The 24,159-nt window shown below is 42.3% G+C and overlaps 1 protein-coding gene across 1 annotated transcript in view; it reads right to left on the bottom strand.

The window, feature by feature from the left end:
* The window catches only part of LOC311105136 (ecto-NOX disulfide-thiol exchanger 2-like), a gene marked incomplete at its 3' end in the record, with an annotated part of 419,761 nt that overhangs the window by 39,934 nt on the left and 355,668 nt on the right, over window positions 1-24,159 (bottom strand). Inside the window, exon 11 of the mRNA XM_084147162.1 lies at window positions 23,551-23,697. Within this exon, the coding sequence (XP_084003288.1) occupies window positions 23,551-23,697 (147 nt within the window). The remainder of the gene's footprint in view (window positions 1-23,550; window positions 23,698-24,159) is intronic.

Genomic DNA, 24,159 nt, shown 5'->3' with positions numbered 1-24,159 from the left:
TGGAAAATAAGTATTTGGTCAATAACAAAAGTTTCTCAATACTTTGTTATATACCCTTTGTTGGCAATGACACAGGTCAAACGTTTTCTGTAAGTCTTCACAAGGTTTTCACACACTGTTGCTGGTATTTTGGCCCATTCCTCCATGCAGATCTCCTCTACAGCAGTGATGTTTTGGGGCTGTCGCTGGGCAACACGGACTTTCAACTCCCTCCAAAGATTTTCTATGGGGTTGAGATCTGGAGACTGGCTAGGCCACTCCAGGACCTTGAAATGCTTCTTACGAAGCCACTCCTTCGTTGCCCGGGCGGTGTGTTTGGGATCGTTGTCATGCTGAAAGACCCAGCCACGTTTCATCTTCAATGCCCTTGCTGATGGAAGGAGGTTTTCACTCAAAATCTCACGATACATGGCCCCATTCATTCTTTCCTTTACACGGATCAGTCGTCCTGGTCCCTTTGCAGAAAAACAGCCCCAAAGCATGATGTTTCCACCCCCATGCTTCACAGTAGGTATGGTGTTCTTTGGATGCAACTCAGCACTCTTTGTCCTCCAAACACGACGAGTTGAGTTTTTACTAAAAAGTTCTATTTTGGTTTCATCTGACCATATGACATTCTCCCAATCCTCTTCTGGATCATCCAAATGCACTCTAGCAAACTTCAGACGGGCCTGGACATGTACTGGCTTAAGCAAGGGGACACGTCTGGCACTGCAGGATTTGAGTCCCTGGCGGCGTAGTGTGTTACTGATGGTAGGCTTTGTTACTTTGGTCCCAGCTCTCTGCAGGTCATTCACTAGGTCCCCCCGTGTGGTTCTGGGATTTTTGCTCACCGTTCTTGTGATCATTTTGACCCCACGGGGTGAGATCTTGCGTGGAGCCCCAGATCGAAGGAGATTATCAGTGGTCTTGTATGTCTTTTATTTCCTAATAATTGCTCCCACAGTTGATTTCTTCAAACCAAGCTGCTTACCTATTGCAGATTCAGTCTTCCCAGCCTGGTGCAGGTCTACAATTTTGTTTCTGGTGTCCTTTGACAGCTCTTTGGTCTTGGCCATAGTGGAGTTTGGAGTGTGACCGTTTGAGGTTGTGGACAGGTGTCTTTTATACTGATAACAAGTTCAAACAGGTGCCATTAATACAGGTAACGAGTGGAGGACAGAGGAGCCTCTTAAAGAAGAAGTTACAGGTCTGTGAGAGCCAGAAATCTTGCTTGTTTGTAGGTGACCAAATGCTTATTTTCCACCATAATTTGCAAATAAATTTCTGGAGAAAAAAATTCTCAATTTGTCTGTCATAGTTGACGTGTACCTATGATGAAAATTACAGGCCTCTCTCATCTTTTTAAGTGGGAGAACTTGCACAATTGGTGGCTGACTAAATACTTTTTTCCCCCACTGTATAACAGTTAGGCTCTACACCCCTTGTAAAGCGGATTAATGTGCTTAATTTTAAGAAGTTATATGGCCACTTTAGTTGTGATACAAACCTTATCAAAACATATAGGCCTATTTGAAAAAGTCGCAAAAAAATGGCATTGTTTCTTGCCTTATGCTGGGTGATGAAATATAATTCTTAAGTAATAGGCTAATATTGTCAACCATCAGACTATTCTTGATTTAATCTTGTCTTTACATATGTGACCGACCGGCTCGATTCGGTCTTATGTAGCAAAATTTGAAATTGTGTTTATTACATTGGATAAAAGTAGAGACTCAGCGCTAGAAAATTGTATATAATACACTACAGTTGAGGAACAATGGTTAAGTAATTCTGCTTTGAAAGTTAATACACTTGTAACCTCACTTATTACTACACAGATCATACACGTAACGTTAGCTAGCAAGCCAGCAGGCTAACGTTAGCTAGCTAGCTAACAGTACACCTGATATGAAAATGACTTTGACAAAATTAGAAACGTGTAATATCAGAAAATTTTGCTGGCTAGACTATCTTACCCATGTACATGGATGGACGCTTCTCCCTCTATCACAGATGCCATGGTTGCCCTTAGTTTGAAGATGTAATCCGGAGACAGGTGTTTTCTCCATCTCCTTAGCTATCATACTCTAATTTCACTGATTTGAAAACATGGTCCTCCAGAAAGTGGAGAGCAACACTATTGCAGTTTTACTACATGATATCTTTAAAAAAAAAAGCAGCGTTAGAAAGGATTACCTACTACACATACTGAACAGCTCAAATAGACAGAAGCGTGCTACATGGCAGACCAATCCGAACTCATTTCTCAGCGTGTCCAGCCCACACATTATCTCAGCCAATCATGGCTAGCGGGAAGGTTGCTGTCTTTTTCTGTGGCTAAACCAACTAGGCTCGTAATTTGTTTATTTTATTCGTATTTACAGATGACATACAAGTTTGTTATTAAGGCACATGAAAGTTCACATATTTCAGAAGGCATTTCTGCCCCCCAAAAATTTGTTGATAAAAAAATAAAGTTTACGTTCAAATGGCTCTCCTTTAAAGTAGTGACACGCAACATTCGCCTAGTTTCCTGAAACTAATTACATATACTAAATAATATATGTGTGAAATTTTCATGCATCTGTCTCGAAACAGGGGCATGGGAAAAAATACATAGCGAATGGAGGACACTTTTCCTGTGGTTCATTTTCATGCCAGCCAGGTAGGCTATACTCCTGGTGTAAAGAGAAGCAATGTACTTCATTTTAAGAAAGTTGAGAAATAAATATAGTAGGCCTAGCCTATAGAAAGCTGATGGGAACCTCATCTTTTTAAGAGGCCATCACTCTGTTTTCTCATGCAATTGCATAGCCTATAGAAATGTTGCGCAACATGAGCTCATGGGCTCTCATGAAGTGTTTGATTAGATTTTTGATTACATTTGCATTGATGTCAGAGTGAGTAGAGGGACAATAGAGTGCTGAGTACCAGGCAGTTAGCACATTTGGTAGGCTACTAATGACCATCAGTCACCGCAACAGCCCTAACCACAGGTGGACACCAATCACGTAAAAACATCTAAATGATGATCAATTGAAACAGGATGCACCTGAGCTCAATTTCGAGTCTCATAGCAAAGGGTCTGAATACTTACGTAAATAAGGTATTTCTGTTTTCTTAAAACCCGTTTTTGCTTTGTCATTATGGGATATTGTGTGTAGATCAGGATTTCTATTTATTTGATCAAATTTAGAATAAGGCCGCAACGTAACAAAATGTGGAAAAAGTCAAGGGGTCTGTTTTTTTGCGTTATTTGTAATTTATTCTGTACATAATGTTTCTGTATAAAATAGCTTCTGGATATCAGGACAGAATTACTCACCTCGTATTGGATGAAGATTTTTTCTTCAACGAGTCGGACGCGAATGATATCCTACAGACACCCAACAAGGCCCAAATCCCCGTCATTAAAGTGACAGAGATATCGTGGACGTAGGTCGGGGTGCCTTGTAAGGATCCGACGGCGAGCGAGTAAACTGCCTTTTCCATCAATCCTATTAGCCAATGTTCAATCATTTGAAAATAAATTAGACGACCTAAGATTACGGTTATCCTACCAGACATTAAAAACTGTAATATCTTATGTTACACCCAGTCTGGGCTGAACAACAACATGGATAACATACAACTGGCGGGATATACACTACATCGGCAGGATAGAACGGCTGACTCCAGTAAGACAAGAGGTGGTGATCTGTTTATATTTGTAAATAACAGCTGGTGCATGAAATCTAATAATAAAGAAGTTTCAAGGTTTTGCTCGCCTGAGGTAGAGTATCTCATGATAAGCTGTAGACCACACTATTTATCACCACAAACCGATGCAGGCACTAAGATTGCACTCAATGAGCTGTATGAGGCCATAAGTAAACAGGAAAACGCTCATCCAGAGGCAGCGCTCCAAGTGGCCGGGGACTTTAATGCAGGGAAACTTAAATCTGTTTTACCTACTACCAGCATGTTAAATGTGCAAACAGAGGGAAAAATATCTAGACCACCTTTACTCCACACACAGAGACGCGTACAAAGCTCATCCTCGCCCTCCATTTGGCAAATCTGACCATAACTCTATCCTCCTGATTCCTGCTTATAAGCAAAAACTAAAGCAGGAAGCACCAGTGACTCGGTTAATAAGGAAGTGGTCAGATGACAAAGATGCTAAGCTACAGGACTGTTTTGCTAAATAGCATTGAGGAGTACACCACATCAATCACTGGCTTCATCAATAAGTGCATCGATGATGTCGTCCCCAAAGTGACCGTACGTAAATACCCCAACCAGAAGCCATGGATTACAGGCAACATCCGCACTGAGCTAAAGGGTAGAGCTGCCTTTTTCAAGGAGTGGGACTCTAACCTGGACACTTATAAGAAATCCCTCTATGCCCTCCATCGAACCATCAAACAGGCATAGAGTCAATACAGGACTAAGATTGAATCATACTACACCAGCTCTGACGCTCGTCAGATGTCGCAGGGCTTGAAAACGATTACAGACTACAAAAGGAAGCACAGCTGCGAGCTGCCCAGTGACACAAGCCTACCAGATGAGCTAAATCACTTTAATGCTCGCTTCAAGGCAAGCAACACTGAAGCATGCATGAGAGCATCAGCTGTTCCGGATGACTATGTGATCAAGCTCTCTGTAGCCGATGTGAGTATGACTTTTAAGCAGGTCAACATTCACAAGTCTGCAGGGCCAGACGGATTACCAGGACGTGTACTCCGAGCATGCGCTGACCAACCGGCAAGTGTCTTCACTGACATTTTCAACATTTCCCTGACTGAGTCTGTTATACCAACATGTTTCAAGCAGAGCACCATAGTCCCTGTGCCCAAGAACACTAACGTAACCTGCCTAAATGACTACCGACCTGTAGCACTCACGTCTGTAGCCATGAAGTGCTTTGAAAGGCTGGTCATGGCTCACATCAACACCATTATCCCAGAAACCCTAGACCCATTTCAATTTGCATACCGCCCCAACAGATCCACAGATGATGCAATCTCTATTGCACTCCACACTGCCCTTTCCCACCTGGACAAGAGGAACAACTACCTGAGAATGCTATTCATTGACTACAGCTCAGCGCTCAACACTATAGTGCCCTCAAAGCTCATCACTAAGCTAAGGATCCTGGGACTAAACACCTCCCTCTGCAACTGGATCCTGGACTTCCTGACGGGCCGCCCCCAGGTGGTAAGGATAGGTAACAACACATCTGCCACGCTGATCCTCAACACGGGGGCCCCTCAGGGGTGCGTGCTCAGTCCCCTCCTGTACTCCCTGTTCACCCATTTCTGCATGGCCAGGCACGACTCCAACACCATCATTAAGTTTGCCGAAGACACAACAGTAATAGGCCTGATCACGGACAATGATGACTCAGCCTATAGGGTGGAGAGAAGAGACCTGGCTGTGTGGTGCCAGGATAACAACCTCTCCCTCAACGTGATCAAGACAAAGGAGATTATTGTGGACTACAGGAAAAAAAAGAGGACTGAGCACGCCCCCATTCTCATCGACGGGGCTGTAGTGGAACACGTTGAGAGCTTCAAGTTCCTTGGTGTCCACATCACCAACAAACTATCATGGTCCAAACACACCAAGACAGTCATAAAGAGGGCACGACAAAGCCTATTCCCCCTCAGGAGACTGAATTTTTTTTGCATGGGTCCTCAGATCCTCAAAATGTTATACAGCTGCACCATCGAGAGCATCCTGACTGGTTGCATCACTGCCTGGTATGGCAACTGCTCGGCCTCCGACCGCAAGGCACTACAGAGGGTAGTGCGTACGGCCCAGTACCTCACTGGGGCCAAGCTTCCTGCCATCCAGGACCTCTATACCAGGCGGTGTCAGAGGAAGGCCCTAAAAATTATCAAAGACTCCAGCCACCCTAGTCATAGACTGTTCTCTCTGCTACTGCACGGCAAGCGGTACTGGAGCGCCAAGTCTAGGTCCAAAAGGCTTCTTAACAGCTTCTACCTCCAAGCCATAAGACTCCTGAACAGCTAATCATGGCTACCCGGAATATTTTCATTGGCCCCCCACCCCACCCCACCCCACCCCACACCACACCACACCACACCACACCAACCTTTCACGCTGCTGCTATTCTGTTTATTATTCATGCATAGTCACTTTTACTCTACCCACATGTACATATTACCTCGACTAACCGGTGCCCCCTCACATTGACTCTGTACCGGTACCCACTTTATATAACCTCCTTACTGTTATTTTATTTTACTTTTCACTTTGTCTACACCTGTTGTATTCGGCACATGTGGCAAATAAAATGTATTTGATTTATATCAACTTGTTTGACTATGAAAATGTACAATCCAGGGCTACTCCAAGAAGTATAGTCAGGTCAACTAGCTCAATTTAGTTGAAGTTTAGGGTTTAGTGAATGATTTGTCTCAAATACAATGCTTTTAGTTTTGAAATGTTTAGAAATAACTTATTCCTTGCCACCGATTCTGAAACTAACTGCAGCTCTTTGTTAAGTGTTGAAGTGATTTAACTCACTGTAGTAGCTGACGTGTATAGTGTTGAGTCATCCACGTACATAGACACACTGACTTTACTCAAAGATTTTAGTACATCTTTTTTTAAATAAAGGGTCTAGACAACTGCCCTGGGGAATTCCTGATTCTACCTGGATTATGTTGGAGAGGCTTCCATTAAAGAACACCCTCTGTGTTCTGTTAAACAGGTAACTCTTTATCCACAATATAGCATGGGGTGTGAAGCCATAACACATTTTTCCAGCAGCAGACTATGATCGATAATGTCAAAAGCCGCACTGAAGTCTAACAAAACAGCTCTCACAATCTTTTTATCATCAATCATTTGCCTTTTGAGTAAGTGTCGTGCTTGTTGAATGTCCTTCCCCACAAGTGTGCTGAAAGTCTGTTGTCAATTTGTTTACAGTAAAATAGCATTGTATTTGGTCAAACTTTTTTTTTCTCCAAAGGTTTACTAAGGGTTGGTAACAGGCTGATTTGTTTGCTATTTGAGCCAGTAAAGGAGGCTTTACTATTCTTGGGTAGCGGAATTACTTTTGCTTCCCACCAGGCCTGAGGGCACACACTTTCTAATAGGCTTAGATGTAAGATATGGCAAATAGGAGTGGCAATATCGTCCGCTACTATCCTCAGTAATTTTCCATCCGTTGTCAGACCCAGGTGGCTTGTCATTGTTGATACACAACAATCCTTTTTTTCACCTCTTCCACACTCACTTTACGGAATTCTAAATTACAATGGTTGTCTATGATAATTTGATCAGTTATACTTGGATGTGTAGTGTCAGCGTTTGTTGCTGACATTTCATGCCTACGTTTGCTAATCTTACTATAAAAAATAATAAAGTAATTGGCAATATCAGTGGGTTTTGTGATGAATGAGCCGTCTGATTCAATGAATGCCCAAAATGTCAATTAATGTGCTTCAAAGCTTTTTACTATCATTCTTTATATAATTTATCTTTGTTTCATAGTATATATTCATCTTATTTTTATTCAGTTTAGTCACATTATTTCTCAATTAGCAGTACATTTTCCAATTGGTTGTGCAGCCAGACTTATTTGCCATTCCATTTGCCTCATCCATCTCAATCATAAACATTTTCAATTCCTCATCAATCCACGTGGATTTAACCGTTTTTACAGTCATTTTCTTAATCGGTGCATGCTTATAGTAACTGGAATTGTCATGATTCCACCTGTCACAAGAGGGCGAGAGAGACCGTCCTAGAGACTATTATGACACTCAGGTGTTTCCTCTTTTATAATTATGATTTCCACTTTAAGAGAGGTGTGTTTTCTGTTTGCCTTTGCAGTAGCTTAATTCATTTGTCATGTGTGTTTGCCTCCTGAGTAAGTTCTCTAGTCCTAGTGTTTGTTGTTTTCTCAGCGTTACTGTAATCCTGCTGTTACCTAGTCTCAGTAAAGTATTTACGTTTACCTTTACCACTGATTCCAAATTTGGTCTATTCTCTGCTACTGGGTCCAACCTCATCATGTCACAGGACTAAGCAATTTCATAAATGTGTCAAGTGCAGCTTCTGTTTGCTCCTCATTACACACCACAGACCAAAACATATTGTTTACATCAACAACATAGCAATCGCATACATTTTTTGTATTACTTCTTATATTATGCCCAGCCTTTGGAACTCTGGTTTTCCTAGATATGACTACTATATTGTGATCACTACATCAGATGGATTTGGATACTGCTTTAAAGCACATTTCTGCAGCATTAGTAAACATGTGATCAATACATGTTGATGATTTCATTCCTGTGCTGCTTGTAACTACCTGGTCGGTTGACTGATAACCTGAACCATGTTGCAGGCACTGGTTACAGTTTGAAGCTTTTTGTTGAGTGGGCAGCTTGATGAAAGCCAGTCAATATTTAAATCACCCAGAAAATATACCTCTCTGTTGATGTCACATACATTATCAAGCATTTCACACACGTTATCCAGATACTGACTGTTAGCACTTGATGGTCTATAGCAGCTTCCCACAAGAATGGGCTTTAGGTGAGGCAGATGAACCTGTAGCCATATTACTTCAACAGTATTTAACATGAGATCCTCGTGAAGCTTTACAGGAATGTGGTTCTGAATATAAACAGCAACACCTCCACCCTTGGCATTTCTGTCTTGCTACCAAATGTATTATCTAAGTGAGTTTCAGAGATAGTCCGAATATGAATGTCATCTGTTACTAGCAAGCTATTGATTTCATGAACCTTGTTTCTTAAGCTGCATATGTTAATGTGGGCTATTTTGAGCTCTTTTCTGGGATGCTTGATTCTTTTCATTGTTTTACTGGGAAGATTAGCAGAAGTAGACATACTCATGTTATTTATGTTAGTGCAGGGTGAGCTGCATACAGTGGACTTCCTACTAGGGCACACCACCTGAGTGCTAACAGTATAAAAGCTGCAAGTGTCTTGAGGTATGTCTCTATAAGCTTAGCACATCAAGCCACTGGGATTTTTGCCCATTCTTCAAGGCAAAACTGCTCCAGCTACATCAAGTTGGATGGGTTCCGCTGGTGTAGAGAAATCTTTAAGTCAAACCACAGATTCTCAATAGGATTGAGGTCTGGGCTTTGACCAGGCCATTCCAAGACATTTAAATGTTTCCCCTTAAACCACTCGAGTGTTGCTTTAGCAGTATGCTTTGGGTCATTGTCCTGCTGGAAGGTGAACCTCCGTCCCAGTCTCAAATCTCTGGAAGACTGAAACAGGTTTCCCTCAAGACATACTAACCTAAATGTCAACAGGTGGCGATGGGGTGAGATTGTGTTTCTCTAAGCGGGAGGTAAGCTTGGCTTCTTCTTTATATGGTGTCGCGTAAAGCTTAAACCATGTATTTACAGTGAGGGAAAAAAGTATTTGATCCCCTGCTGATTTTGTACGTTTGCCCACTGACAAAGAAATGATCAGTCTATAATTTCAATGGTAGGTTTATTTTGAACAGTGAGAGACAGAATAACAACAACAAAATCCAGAAAAACGCATGTCAAAAATGTTATAAATTGATTTTCATTTTAATGAGGGAAATAAGTATTTGACCCCCTCTCATTCAGAAAGATTTCTGGCTCCCAAGTGTCTTTTATACAGGTAACGAGCTGAGATTAGGAGCGCACTCTTAAAGGGAGTGCTCCTAATCTCAGTTTGTTACCTGTATAAAAGACACCTGTCCACAGAAGCAATCAATCAATCAGATTCCAAAGAGCTCTCCAAGGATGTCAGGGACAAGATTGTAGACCTACACAAGCCTTGAATTGGCTACAAGACCATTGCCAAGCAGCTTGGTGAGAAGGTGCCAACAGTTGGTGCTATTATTCGCAAATGGAAGAAACACAAAATAACTGTCAATCTCCCTCGGCCTGTGGCTCCATGCAAGATCTCACCTCTTGGAGTTGCAATGATCATCAGAATGGTGAGGAATCAGCCCAGAACTACACAGGAGGATCTTGTCAATGATCTCAAGGCAGCTGGGACCATAGTCACCAAGAAAACAATTGGTAACACACTACGCCGTGAAGGACTGAAATCCTGCAGCGCCCGCAAGATCCCCCTGCACAAGAAAGCACATATACAGGCCCGTCTGAAGTTTGCCAATGAACATCTGAATGATTCAGAGGAGAACTGGGTGAAAGTGTTGTGGCAACAAAGGAGTGGCTCAAGAAGAAGCACATTCAGGTCCTGGAGTGGCCTAGCCAGTCTCCAGACCTTAATCCCATAGACAATCTGTGGAGGGAGCTGAAGGTTCGAGTTGCCAAACGTCAGGCTCGAAACCTTAATGACTTGGAGAAGATCTGCAAAGAGGAGTGGAACAAAATCCCTCCTGAGATGTTTGCAAACCTGGTGGCCAACTACAAGAAACGTCTGACCTCTGTGATTGCCAACAAGGGTTTTGCCACCAAGTACTAAGTGATGTTTTGCAGAGGGGTCAGATACTTATTTCCCTCATTAAAATGCAAATCAATTTATAACATTTTTGACATGCGTTTTTCTGGATTTTGTTGTTGTTATTCTTTCTCTCACTGTTCAAATAAACCTACCATTAAAATGATAGACTGTTCATGTCTTTGTCAGTGGGCAAAGGTACAAAATCAGCAGGGGATCAATTTTTTTTTTCCCTCACTGTACATTGTAGGTAGGTATTGTAGTTAGGTATTGTAGGTAAGTATTGTATTCGGCTGAGCCCGGTGAAGCACGAGGCTAGCTTACCCACTACCTGGACCAATAAAGCTAGCTAGCGGGTAGCTACTGTATTCAAAATATAGCTAGCTTGTTGCTACCTGGATATCTAACTAAACAATAGCTGGAAAGACCTAGCTGTAATGTTTGGAGACACTTTCTCTCCGTTGGGACAGACGCGAACTGGCTAAATCGATTCAGTAGCTAGCTTTACACTTAACTAGCTAACAGTAGCTACTAAGGGTAAGTTATAACCTACATTTATTTTAATTTTATTTTTACATACTGGTAACCAGAGTCGTTCAAAAGAAATTCAAGATATGGGAGACTAGTTAACGTTAGCTTGGCTCTCTCTGTGTGTTTCATACCGTGGGAGGAGGGGTTGGTTCGTTGACAGAGAGCAATTGCTAGCTAATATGCTAACTATTCTAGCTAGCTAGCTAACTGGCTGAATAAGTTGACGACGTATTCACTCAAACTGTCAAAACTAACCGCAAAACTTTACACAACGTTAGACACGGACACAAATTATATGTTTAGCGTGTTAACACACTATTGGTAGCTTGTTGTAACCGAGTATTGGTGCTAAACCGTGTTATTAAAAGCTAGCATGCTAGTTAGCTATGGCGTCATAGGATACGGTGCCCTAACTAAGTTAGAATCTATTCCTAGAAAACATTCAACCGCTGTAGTTTACAACAATTATAATTTCTAAAGTGGAAGTTGGGAGATTTATATTTGAGTGTTTCAGTGAAATGTAAGTGAGGGAGGCCCCGCTCTCTCGCTTTCCCAGATGTTTAGTTAATTTCATTCCGATCTCCTTTGCATTATTGCAGCCTTTTCTGTAGCCTGTCAACTATCTGTCTGTCTATCCCTGTTCTCTCCTCTCTGCACAACCCATACAAATGCTTCACACCACGTGGCTGCTGCAACTCTAATGTGGTGGTCCCTGCACGCACGACCCACGTGGAGTTCCAGGTCTCCGGCAGCCTCTGGAACTGCCATTCTGCGGCCAACAAGGCAGAGTTCATCTCAGCCTATGCTACCCTCCAGTCCCTCGACTACTTGGCACTGTCGGAAACATGGATTACCACAGAAAACACTGCTACTCCTACTGCTCTTTCCTCGTCTGATCATGTGTTCTCGCATACCCCGAGAGCATCTGGTCAGCGCGGTGGTGGCACAGCAATCCTCATCTCCCCTAAGTGGACATTCTCTCTTTTCCCACTGACCCATCTGTCTATCTCCTCATTTGAATTCCATGCTGTCACAGTCACTAGCCCATTCAATCTTAACATCGCCCTCCAGGTTCCCTTGGAGAGTTCATCAATGAGCTTGACGCCTTGATAAGTTCATTTCCTGAGGATGGCTCACCCCTCACACTTCTGGGTGACTTTAACCTCCCTACGTCTGCTTTTGACTCATTTCTCTCTGCCTCCTTCTTTCCACTCCTTTCCTCTTTTGACCTCACCCTCTCACCATCCCCCCCTACTCACAAGGTAGGCAATACGCTTGACCTCATCTTTACTAGATGCTGTTTTTCTACCAATCTCACTGCAACTCCCCTCTAAGTCTCCGATCACTACTTTGTATCCTTTTCTCTCTCGCTCTCCAACACTACTCACTCTGCCCCTACTCAGATGGTAATGTGCCGTCGCAACCTTCACTCTCTCTCTCTCCCATCCTATCATCTCTTCCCTCTGCTAAATCCTTCTCCCTCCGATCTCCTGATTCTGCCTCCTCAACCCTCCTCTCCTCCCTTTCTGCATCTTTTGACTCTATGTCACCTATCCTCCCGCTCCGTGGCTTGACGACTCATTGTGAGCTCACAAAACAGGGCTCCGGGCAGCTGAGCGGAAATGGAGGAAAACTAGACTCTCTGCGGACCTGTCATCTTTTCACTCCCTCCTCTCTACATTCTCTTCCTCTGTTTCTGCTGCTAAAGCCACTTTCTACCACTCTAAATTTCAAGCCTCTGCCTCTAACCCTAGGAAGCTCTTTGCCACCTTCTCCTCCCTGCTGAATCCTCCTCCTCCTCCCTCTCCCTCCTCCCTGTCTGTGGATGACTTCGTCAACCATTTTGAAAAGAAGGTTGACGACATCCGATCCTCATTTATTAAGTCAAATGACACCGCTGGTCCTGCTCACACTGCCATACCCTATGCTTTGACTTCTTTCTCCCCTCTCTCTCCAGATGAAATCTTGCGACTTGTGATGGCCGGCCGCCCAACAACCTGCCCGCTTGACCCTATCCCCTCCTCTCATCTCCAGACCATTTCCGGAGACGTTCTCCCTTACCTCACCTCGCTCATCAACTCATCCTTGACCGCTGGCCATGTCCCTTCCGTCTTCAAGAGAGCTAAAGTTGCACCCCTACTCAAAAAACCTACACTCGATCCCTCCGATGTCAACAACTACAGACCAGTATCCCTTCTTTCTTTTCTCTCCTAAACTCTTGAGCGTGCTGTCTTTAGCCAACTCTCCTGCTATCTCTCTCAGAATGACCTTCTTGATCCAAACCAGTCAGGTTTCAAGACTGGTCATTCAACTGAGACTACTCTTCTCTGTGTCACGGAGGCTCTCCGCACTGCTAAAGCTAACTCTCTCTCCTCTGCTCTTATCCTTCTAGACGTATCTGCTGCCTTTGATACTGTGAACCATCAGATCCTCCTCTCCACCCTCTCCGAGTTGGGCATCTCCGGCGCTGCTCACTCTTGGATTGCGTCCTACCTGACAGGTCGCTCCTACCAGGTGGCATGGCGATAATCTGTCTCCGCACCACGTGCTCTCACCACTGGTGTCCCCCAGGGCTCAGTTCTAGGCCCTCTCCTATTCTCTCTATACACCAAGTCACTTGGCTCTGTCATATCCTCACATGGTCTCTCCTATCATTGCTACGCAGACGACACACTATTAATTTTCTCCTTTCACCCTTCTGATAACCAGGTGGTGAATCGCATCTCTGCATGTCTGGCAGACATATCAGTGTGGATGTCGGATCACTACCTCAAGCTGAACCTCGGCAAAACGGAGCTGCTCTTCCTCCCGGGGAAGGACTGCCCGCTCCATGATCTCGCCATCACGGTTGACAACTCCATTGTGTCCTCCTCCCAGAGTGCAAAGAACCTTGGCGTGACCCTGGACAACACCCTGTCGTTCTCTGCTAACATCAAAGCGGTGACCCGATCATGCAGGTTCATACTCTACAACATTCGCAGAAAGCGGCACCTTACACAGAAAGCGGCATAGGTCCTAATCCGGGCACTTGTCATCTCCCGTCTGGATTACTGCAACTAGCTGTTGGCTGGGCTCCCTGCCTGTGCCATTAAACCCCTACAATTTATCCAGATCGCTACAGCCCGTCTGGTGTTCAACCTTCCCAAGTTCTCTCATGTCACCCCGCTCCTCCGCACACTCCACTGGCTTCCAGTTGAGGCTCGCATCTACTACAAGACCATGGTGCTTGCCTACAGATCTGTGAGGGGAACGGCACCTCCTTACCTTCAGGCTCCGATCAGACCCTACACCCTAACGAGGGCACTACATTTATCCACCTCTGACCTGCTAGCCCCCCTACCTCTACGGAAGCACAGTTCCCACTCAGTCCAGTCAAAGCTATTCGCTGCTCTGGCACCCCAATGGTGGAACAAGCTCCCCCACAACGCCAGGATAAGGGAGTCACAGACCACCTTCCAGAGACACTTGAAACCCTACCTCTTTAAGGAATACTTAGAATAGTATAAAAGTAATCCTTCTACCCCCCCCCCACCCCCCCCCCCATAAAAAAAAAGAATAAAAAGAAAGTGGTTGTCCCACTGGCTATCATAATTGAATGCACTAATTTGTAAGTCGCTCTGGATAAGAGCGTCTGCTAAATGACGTAAATGTAAATGTAACAATTTCCCTGTATTTAGCACCATCCATCATTCCTTCAATTCTGACCAGTTTCCCAGTCCCTGCCGATGAAAAACATCTCCACAGCATGATGCTGCCACCACCATGCTTCACTGTGGGGATGGTCTTCTCGGGGTGATGAGAGTTGTTGGGTTTGCGCCAGACATAGCATTTCCTTGATGGCCTTAAAAGCTCAATTTTAGTCTCATCTGACCAGAGTACCTTCTTCCATATGTTTGGGGAGTCTCCCACATGGCTTTTGGCGAACACCAAACATGTTTGCTTATTTTTTTTCTTTAAGCAATGGCTTTTTTCTGGCCACTCTTCCGTAAATCCCAGCTCTGTGGACTGTACGGCTTAAAGTGGTCCTATGGACAGATACTCCAATCTCCACTGTGGAGCTTTGCAGCTCCTTCAGGGTTATTTTTGGTCTCTTTGTTGCCTCTCTGATTAATGCCCTCCTTGACTGGTCTGTGAGTTTTGTTGAGCATCCCTCTCTTGGCAGGTTTGTTGTGGTGCCATATTCTTTCCATTTTTTAATAATTTATTTAATGGTGCTCCATGGGATGTTCAAAGTTTCTGATATTTTTTTATAACCCAACCCTGATCTGTACTTCTCCACAACTTTGTCCCTGACCTGTTTGGAGAGCTCCTTGGTCTTCATGGTGCCGCTTGCTTGGTGGTGCCCCTTGCTTAGTGGTGTTGCAGACTCTGGGGCCTTTCAGAACAGGTGTATATATATACTGAGATCATGTGACTGATAATATGACACTTAGATTGCACACAGGTGGACTTTATTTAACTAATTATGTGACTTCTGAAGGTAATTGGTTGCACCAGATCATATTTAGGGGCTTCATAGCAAAGGGGGTGAATACATATGCACGCACCACTTTTCCGTTAATAATTTTGTATAATTTTTTGAAACAAGTTATTTTTTTCATTTCACTTAACCATTTTGGACTATTTTGTGTATGTCCATTATATGAAATCCAAATAAATTAAATTACAGGTTGTAATGCAACAAAATAGGAAAAACGCCAAGGAAGATGAATACTTTTGCAAGGCACTGTACCTGTATAGTTCCCCCTCATTTCCTGCTTGTTGCCAAAACGGTGGATAAGGCAAGTATCAGTGGAATGAGCTGTTCTAAAGCCAGATTTTGAGTTAATAAAACTCTAGAAGGTATCCCTCAAGTTGATTAAAATCTAATCTCTCAACAACTTTGGACAAGGTGCTGAGGATCGACACAGACCTGTAGTTTCGTACATCTTTTTTACTGCTTTTCTTGTGGAGCGGAACCACCGTGGCTGTTTTGAGATCATTGGGGAATTTACCACTACTAATAGAAAGGTTTACAATATGCGTTATCATTTTAGCAGTGACACAGGCACTATCCTTTATGAATCTTGCAGGAAGGTTATCCAACCCAGTTGCTTTGTTTGTGCTCATTAAGCATAGTAGATTGGAAACTTTGTCCTCTGTTACCATGCATAGCTTAAACAAGAAATTTGTGATACCTTTGCTATAGTAAAAGTAATTAATGAAAGACTGGCCATAGTGTCCAGAGCAGGTCGGTAACTTCATAACCAGAGATGAGGCTATAGTGGTAAAAAATGTGTTAAAGTAATTTGCAACCTTTTCCTGGCCATAGCATAAAACATCATCAATATCCAGGCCAATACTACAGGATTTTTACTTAATGGGCAGTTTTTGAGCCAACGTCCTTAAACAAATTCCACAGTTTGAGGCTGATGTAAGTTAACAGCATCTATGTAATGTTGGGGTTTAGCCTTATCGATTTTGTATCTTACCTGGTTTTTACAATTAATATAACCATCATAATTTTGTCGTAGATTTGTCCTTTTGAATTTTGCCAGGTAGCAATCCCTTTTCCTTATAAGTGATCCATTTCCTTGACAGCTGCTTGATTCAAATTTGTTTCATCGGAGCCAGAGAGTCGAGTGCAGACAGAGAACATCTCTTTGAAAAGATACCAAGATTGATCAACATCATCACAGTTTAGTACATTAAGACCAATCCAAATTTCCAATCCAAGTACTTCTACAAACGTCCCTTTGAGTATTGTTTCATAGACCGTACCTTCATGTAGTTATTACCTGGCTAAAGTAGCATTTTGGATTTCTTACGGGTACAGTAGGTTACCATATGATCACTAAAACCAATATTTAAGACACCTGACTGACAGACGTTCTCTTGGTCTGATACAATAATCCATTCCAAAGTTGATTTACTGTCAATACACACCCGGGTTGGCTCAACAATAATTTTTCAGTCCAAATAACTGATTAAAGTTATACAGGGCTTTACTAGTGTACCTGCACATTTGTATAAAAATCGGCAAGCAGACACATTCCCTGTCAGCAAATACATTGTGATCACAACAATTTGATTAAAGTAAATCACAGAAATCATTCTGCTTAGGAGGCCGATAGCACACACCAACAAGTATAGGACGACATTGAGGAAGGTGTATATCTACCCATGCAACCTCAAGTCCATCCGTTTTCACATCTGAACGAGGGTTAAAATGCACATAATTCCTAGTAAAAACACACATCGCCGCCGTTTCGGTTAAGGTCAATTCTATGAACGCTATAACCCGGTAGCTCAACCTCATTGTCCTCAATTGACCCATCGAGCCATGTCTAATTCACAGCAACTACTGCAGCCCGGGTATTTGAAACGAGGAGTTTTAAGTACTCTAATTTCGGCAGCAGGCTCTGTGCGTTCACATGGATAAAGTGAAGTCCTCTCTGATTGAATCAGTCAAACATGTTATTTTCCGTGCCCACTGCTGATACGTTGACTATCTCATCTAGATTGCATTCATCATCCCGGCTCGTGTCTGGCAGCCCAATGTTTGGCACTGCGTTTAAACAGCATACAATGCAGGGAAGCACAATGTTGCTTTGACTTTACAGCTTCATCATATGACAAGGGTTGGATATCTCCACACTTTACGTGAAGAAACAAATCACAGATGTCGCAAGCCACCTCTTTTGAATTCTTCCTTACGGTCTTACCACAGTTTGGGCATAGTTGTTTGGCTTGTTTTGTGGTGTTCGGGCCAGGACAGGGATGTTGATTGCCACAGAGTAGCAGACTGAAAGTAACAAGCAGCTTGTTGGGGTTGACGCCGGTCTCAGCTGCGCTGCAGTGTTTTCTGTGTACATTCCACGAGCCGCTCAGTTATTCCCAGAGGAAAGGTGATATCAGGTGCCGGTAATGTTGTTCATATGAAGTTCACGCTATAAAAGCGAAGACTTCCATCCCATGCACCAGGTAAAGAGGTATGCTTAGATGACCTATGCAGAAAAATATTTGTTATATATTTTTATTTTACATGGAATTAGGCATAATGATTATGGCTCTAGATTGCAGGAGAAAGCTGTTTCATAATTCTCTGACTTCAGCAGGGGGGACAGCACCCCTACGGACCACCCCCACCTCCATCATCACGAACTTCGTGCCCACTCGAAAATAATGGGTGCATGACGCCCCTGTTTGAGGCGGTATGTTTTGTAATGTGCAAACAGATATAGAAACAGATCAGATTAGATAGAGCAGAGGCATACATATGAATCTGTGCTCTATCCATGCATAATTGGAAGTCAAAATGTCCTCTGTTCACTGGTATTCACACAGTGAGTGGTGTGGATCTCAGTTTTCCATTAAAATGGTTGACAGCCTGATTCAGTGGTCCTTAATGAAGAGATACAGAGAATAGAGTGTGTTCTTCTGGTGATGAGATTGTCTGTTAATAGAATGACCTGCTCTAGAATACATAATGCTTGGTGACAGCTTGGACATTGAATGGGGCTTTGGGGTTAACTGATGATGGCATGCAGAAATCTACCGAACATGGCAAATTGGCAACACACACACACACTCTATCATTCCACAATGGCCACAAATCTAGAGAACAACGCCTTCCTCAAATTGATTTATCTTTCTTCCATTAATGAGATTGTCTACAACGATTCATCTCTGCATGTGTGTCTTTTTATAAGATAACGTACCAGTGAGTATTTCCTATGCTGGATTACCAGTGAGTATTTCCTATGCTGGATAACTGGTTACAGATGTTGATAAGTCATTGATAATAATCAGCACATTTTTTAATGTCATTACATTAAGATATAATGGGGGAACATAGCTATATTCAATACAATTCACGAGTTGATTTAAAAATGTTTAACCCTTTCTCATGGTTGGTGTCTTGACAGATTCATCCAAAATCGTGTGACATAAAACACAACTTTTCTGTCCTTGCAATTATGGCAGTGTAAGTTGTCGTTATATCATATATTAAGCATGAATCATTTAAATTAGACATTGAACTTGAACCCTGTAAGAATCCTGGATCTAGCTGTAAAACTGCTTTTTGTTTAGAGATCTCAGAAATGCAGTGTAACTGCGCAACATTTAGTGTCTCCTTATGTTATGGGATGAAAACTGTTTTCATGTTCACACAAATCCCCCAAAATTCTTACCGAAAGAGTAAACCTTGATACGTAAAACTTAAATTGATACTGTCATTAACGTGGTTCTTCAATAATTATGCATAATACTTGTTGGATGCGCATTTGGTGGTGTTGGTGTTCTACTAAGCTATATGGAATTTTTTGAAGAAGCTCATACCAAGGATCATTTAGCTATTTGATTTGGAATTTTAAGACCCCTTGAAAACATCAAAACAACAATTATTTGCTGGAAAATTATTTTTGGCCGTACTGCTATTAGCCCATACAAACACATTGAATAACAGATTCACTACATGGAACATCAAAAGGAAATTTGTTCTGAAGTGTCTGTCCTATATCTGAGAGATATAAGAAACAATTGTTATTTTTTTTGTACATGTACTTAACCCCTTATTTTCGGAACTAAACAGTCTCCATACATTAATCTTTTCAACTGGTACCTGGGGACCTTCAGATGAGTCTCATGGTCTGACAAACACCGCTCTAGCTCTGTCAACTTCACCGCAGATGCGGAAGTGCGACATCGGCGGATGAGGTGGATTGAGATGCATCCAATGCAAAAAGCAGATATCTCTAGCTAAAACTGATTTTTAGGGGATTATTTTATTATGCTAATTTCCATGGGGGCGCAGACATCAACTTTAGGGGGTTTCCCCCCTGAGGTTCATAAGGGGTAATAAAGTAGACATGCAAAACTATTGAAACTGAATAAACTCTAATTAAAGTCTACCATAGCCCGGGCTCTGGTAGCTAATTAATTATTTATGAAACATTTCTCACACATTGAAACTCATTTTGAAATAATTTAATTCTAATTACAGCACAAATCAGATATAGTAATTCCAATTCAAACCCTAGGAGTCTTTCCAGCCAGCCAAACTCATGAACCACACACAGTATTATCTCTAGACCAGGGGTAAATGAATGGTTAATAAACATCTCGAAGGGGGGCCTTATAAAATATGAGATTTTATTCTCAAATTATGTTTAATATTTTCCAAATTATGTTCTCAATTAAGTTTTTCCTGGTTTAATTTTGTTTTTTCACTCTTAAAATTATAATTTATCATAGAGATACAACGAAGGTGGATGTTCTGAGCATGTCAATGCTTAAATCACATCAGAAGACAATTGATTTGGGTTCGCCAAAACTGAAAGAAACGCAACACTTTTATTTGTCAATCACTCATATTGATATCACGTTGAAATCAGTAGAATGAGAGGGGGGAATCAGGTTACACGTCCTGTTCAAACTAACCTTACTAAAAAAAACACACGAAATCTGGGAATAATATGTAGAAAGTATTCACACCCCTTGACTTTTTCCACATTTGCGACTCATTTCAGGAAACTAGCCATATGTCGTGCGTCACTACTTCACAGGAGAGCCATTTGAACGTACATAAAAAAAATATCAAAATACGTTTTTGGGCAGAAATGGCTTCTGGAACATGTGAACTTTCATGTGACTTAATAACAAATGTGTATGCCATCTGTAAATACGAATACAATTGGTAAGTACAAGCCTAGTTGGTTTAGCTACATAAAAAGACAGAAACCTTCCCGCTAGCCATGATTGGCTGAGATAATGAGTGGGCTGGACATGCCGAGAGATGTGTTCGGATTGGTCTGCCATGTAGCGCGCTTCTGTCTATTTGAGCTAGTCAGTGTGTGTAGTAGGTCATCCTTTCTAACGCTGCTTTAAAAAAAAGATATCACAAAGTAAAACTGCATAAGTTTTGCTCTCCACTTTCTGGAGGACGGAGTTTTGAAATCAGTGGAATTAGAGTATGATGGCTAAGGAGATGGAGAAAACACCTGTCTCCGGATTACATCTTCAAACTAAGGGTAACCATGGCATACGTAACAGAGAGGGAGAAGCGTCCATCCATGTATACGTGTAAGAGAGTCTAGCTAGCTACATTTTCAGATATTACACGTTTCTAATTTTGTCAGAAAGTCGTTTTCATTTCACGTTAAAGTGTACTGTTAGCTAGCTAACGTTAGCTGGCTGGCTCGCTAGCTAACGTTAGGTGTATGATCTCTGTAGTAATATTATTCGTATCTCAGAGCCATTTGCTTTGCTAGTTATAGCCTAATGTTAATTTGCTTAAAAAGTCACATAATAAGTTGCATGGACTCACTCTGTGTGCAATAATAGTGTTTAACATGATTTTTGAATGACTACCTCATCTCTGTGAGGTAGATTGGGTGTACACTTTGTATTCAGGAGAAAAAGATAATTGCTTTGCAACAGTTTTTGCAGTATTACTTTAGTGCCTCGTTGCAAACAGGATGCATGTTTTGGAATATTTGTATTCTGTACAGGCTTCCTTCTTTTCACTCTGTCAATTAGGTTAGTATTGTGGAGTAACTACAATTTTGTTGATCCATCCTCAGTTTTCTCCTATCACAGCCTTTTAACTCTGTAACTGTTTTAAAGTCAGCGTTGGCCTCATGGTGAAATTCCTGAGCGGTTACTTTCCTCTCCGGCAACTGAGTTATGAAGGACGCCTGTATCTTTGTAGTGATTGAGTGTATTGATACACCGTCCAAAGTGCAATTAATAACTTCACCATGCTCAAAGGGATATTCAATGTCTGCTTTTTATCTACCAATAGGTGCCCTTCATTGTGAGGCATTGGAAATCGCCCCTGGTCTTTGTGGTTGAATCTGTGTTTGAAATGCAGATGTATTGGACAATCTCACAGCTAAATATGGCATAGAACCTGAACATTTATATTAAACTCCAATCAAGATTAAAGACCAATAAACTGAGGAACAGCCTCTCTCCTGTGTCTCTGAAGCACAATCTCCATATCTTTGCCTACTCACACGTGTGATAATTCCCTAAGGTTCTCATCCTCTACAACACACCATCACAATATGGAGTGATTCAAAGCTGCAAGTTAATTTGCAGTATGACCAATAGAAAAATGCTATCAGATTTTGGAACCAGTCTTTTTGGACTCCTATGGGATTCTATCCAATAAGATTGAATCTTGTAAGATTCTATAGGCTTGAATCTTATAGGATCCTATAGGATTCCAATACAAGAATCAAATAGAAAACTCCTATCAGATTTTGGCACCAGTCCTATTGGACTGCTATGGGATTCTATCCTATTCATAGGTTGCACCTTCGTCACTCGGTCAGTTCATGCCTTTGTTGTGAACGTTCTCAATCCGCCCTCTACTAGGCGGCACAATAGTGGTGCCCTAAAGTTGTGATAAGCCCAGTCATTCTGGACAGAGGCTAACGACTGTTTAGTATAAATTACACTATAGCACCTGAAAATACGATGACATTGCTAAAGTAGTCAAATGTTTAGTAGGAAACAACTTTGCCAATATTATCATCTTGTCAAATTTACTTTAGACATATGACAATGTTGAAATCAGCTAGCAAAGTTAGTCAAAAATAGCTAGCAATGCTAACGTTAGCTAACTCAAATCCAGTGACCTTCCCTCAATCTTAGCTAACTAGCTAACGTTATACTGAATCTAAGGTCAGTCTGGTGACATCAAAATGATGACAAAAGGGTGGCGCAGTGGTCTAAGGCACTGTATCGCAGTGCTAACTGTGCCACTAGAGATCCTGGTTCAAATCCAGGCTCTGTCGCAGCCGGCCGCGACCGGGAGACTCATGGGCGGCGCACAATTGGCCCAGCGTCGTCCAGGGTAGGGGAGGGAATGGCCGGCAGGGATGTAGCTCAGTTGATAGAGCATGGCGTTTGCAACGCCAGGGTTGTGGGTTCGATTCCCACGGGGGCCAGTATAAAAAAATATATATATATGTATTCACTAACTGTAAGTCGCTCTGGATAAGAGCGTCTGCTAAATGACTAAAATGTAAAATGTAAAATGTAAATGGTTTTCCTACAAATTATTTGCCTCCTTTTGAATGGCATTGTATTTCCAAGCCACTGTAATGCACTTTTTTCTTTATTGGAATCCTATAGGATTTTTTTACTAGGGGTTGGAGACCCCTGTTCTAGACTGAGAGCCTTCATCCCCTCCCTCCTCTTTCTCAGACGGAAACATAGAAACTAGTTGATAAAGAGAACTGAAAACTTTTCATGTGAAGCTGTTGTCAAGATATCAGGTTTTTTCTTAGAAAAAAGGGTTCCAAAAGGGTTCTATGGCTGTCCCCATAAGATAACCCTTTTTGCTTCCAGGTAGAAGCCTTTTTGGTTCCAGGTAGAACTATTTTGGAACCAAAAAGAGTTCTACCTGGAACCAAAATGAGTTCATCAGAGGGTTCTCCTATGGGGGCAGCTGAAGAACCATTTTTGGTTCTCGATAGCACCTTTTTTTCTAAGAGTGTAGGTTATGTCAATGAGGAGCAGCTTTGTACTGGGAATAAGATGATTGCAAGATGGCTGACTGGCACTGACTCACACAATGAAAGGCTGTGTGTGTGTTACTGACCTGTGGTGTGTGTGTTGTCAGTGTCTTCAGACTCTCCAGTCCTTCCTTGAGGCTCTGTACTTGGCTCTCCAGCTGCTGTTTGTCCTCCATACTCTTCTCCAACTCTGCCTCCCGCTGTTTCATTTCTTCACACATCTTAAGCAGTTGCTGCAAACACAGAGGAGATACAGTTAGCCACATGTGCTAATTAATATGCACATATGCCAACCTACCCTTAATTAAACGCCCACACCAGTAGAAAATAAATCCACTTTTTTGAGCTGAAAGACGATGGCCAGAGCTTACCTATGATGTTGCACAACGATTTAAGTCAATTTAAGTCATCGTTTTAGTCAAAGTATGATATATTTGGGCTTGAAGTGACAGATCCGAACTGCCCACTTCATGCAAATCCATGTGAATATGATATGACATACAAATTATTTTCAGCCTTCGTTTCATTTCAGGGATGGGCTGTATTTTAATAGCCAAACCAAAGATGATGGATATACTGACAAGATACATGTCTCTCCGCCCTAACAATGGGAGTCGTTGACCACAAAGCGGCACGGCGGGCTGTCTTGCTCCCGCCTATCCTTTCTTTGAATTGGTGGATACATCTCATTATTG

Source organism: Coregonus lavaretus (genome assembly GCF_964263955.1).
Source record: "Coregonus lavaretus genome assembly, chromosome: 29".
Lineage (NCBI taxonomy): Eukaryota > Metazoa > Chordata > Actinopteri > Salmoniformes > Salmonidae > Coregonus > Coregonus lavaretus.
This window is presented reverse-complemented; position numbering and strand designations above follow the sequence as displayed.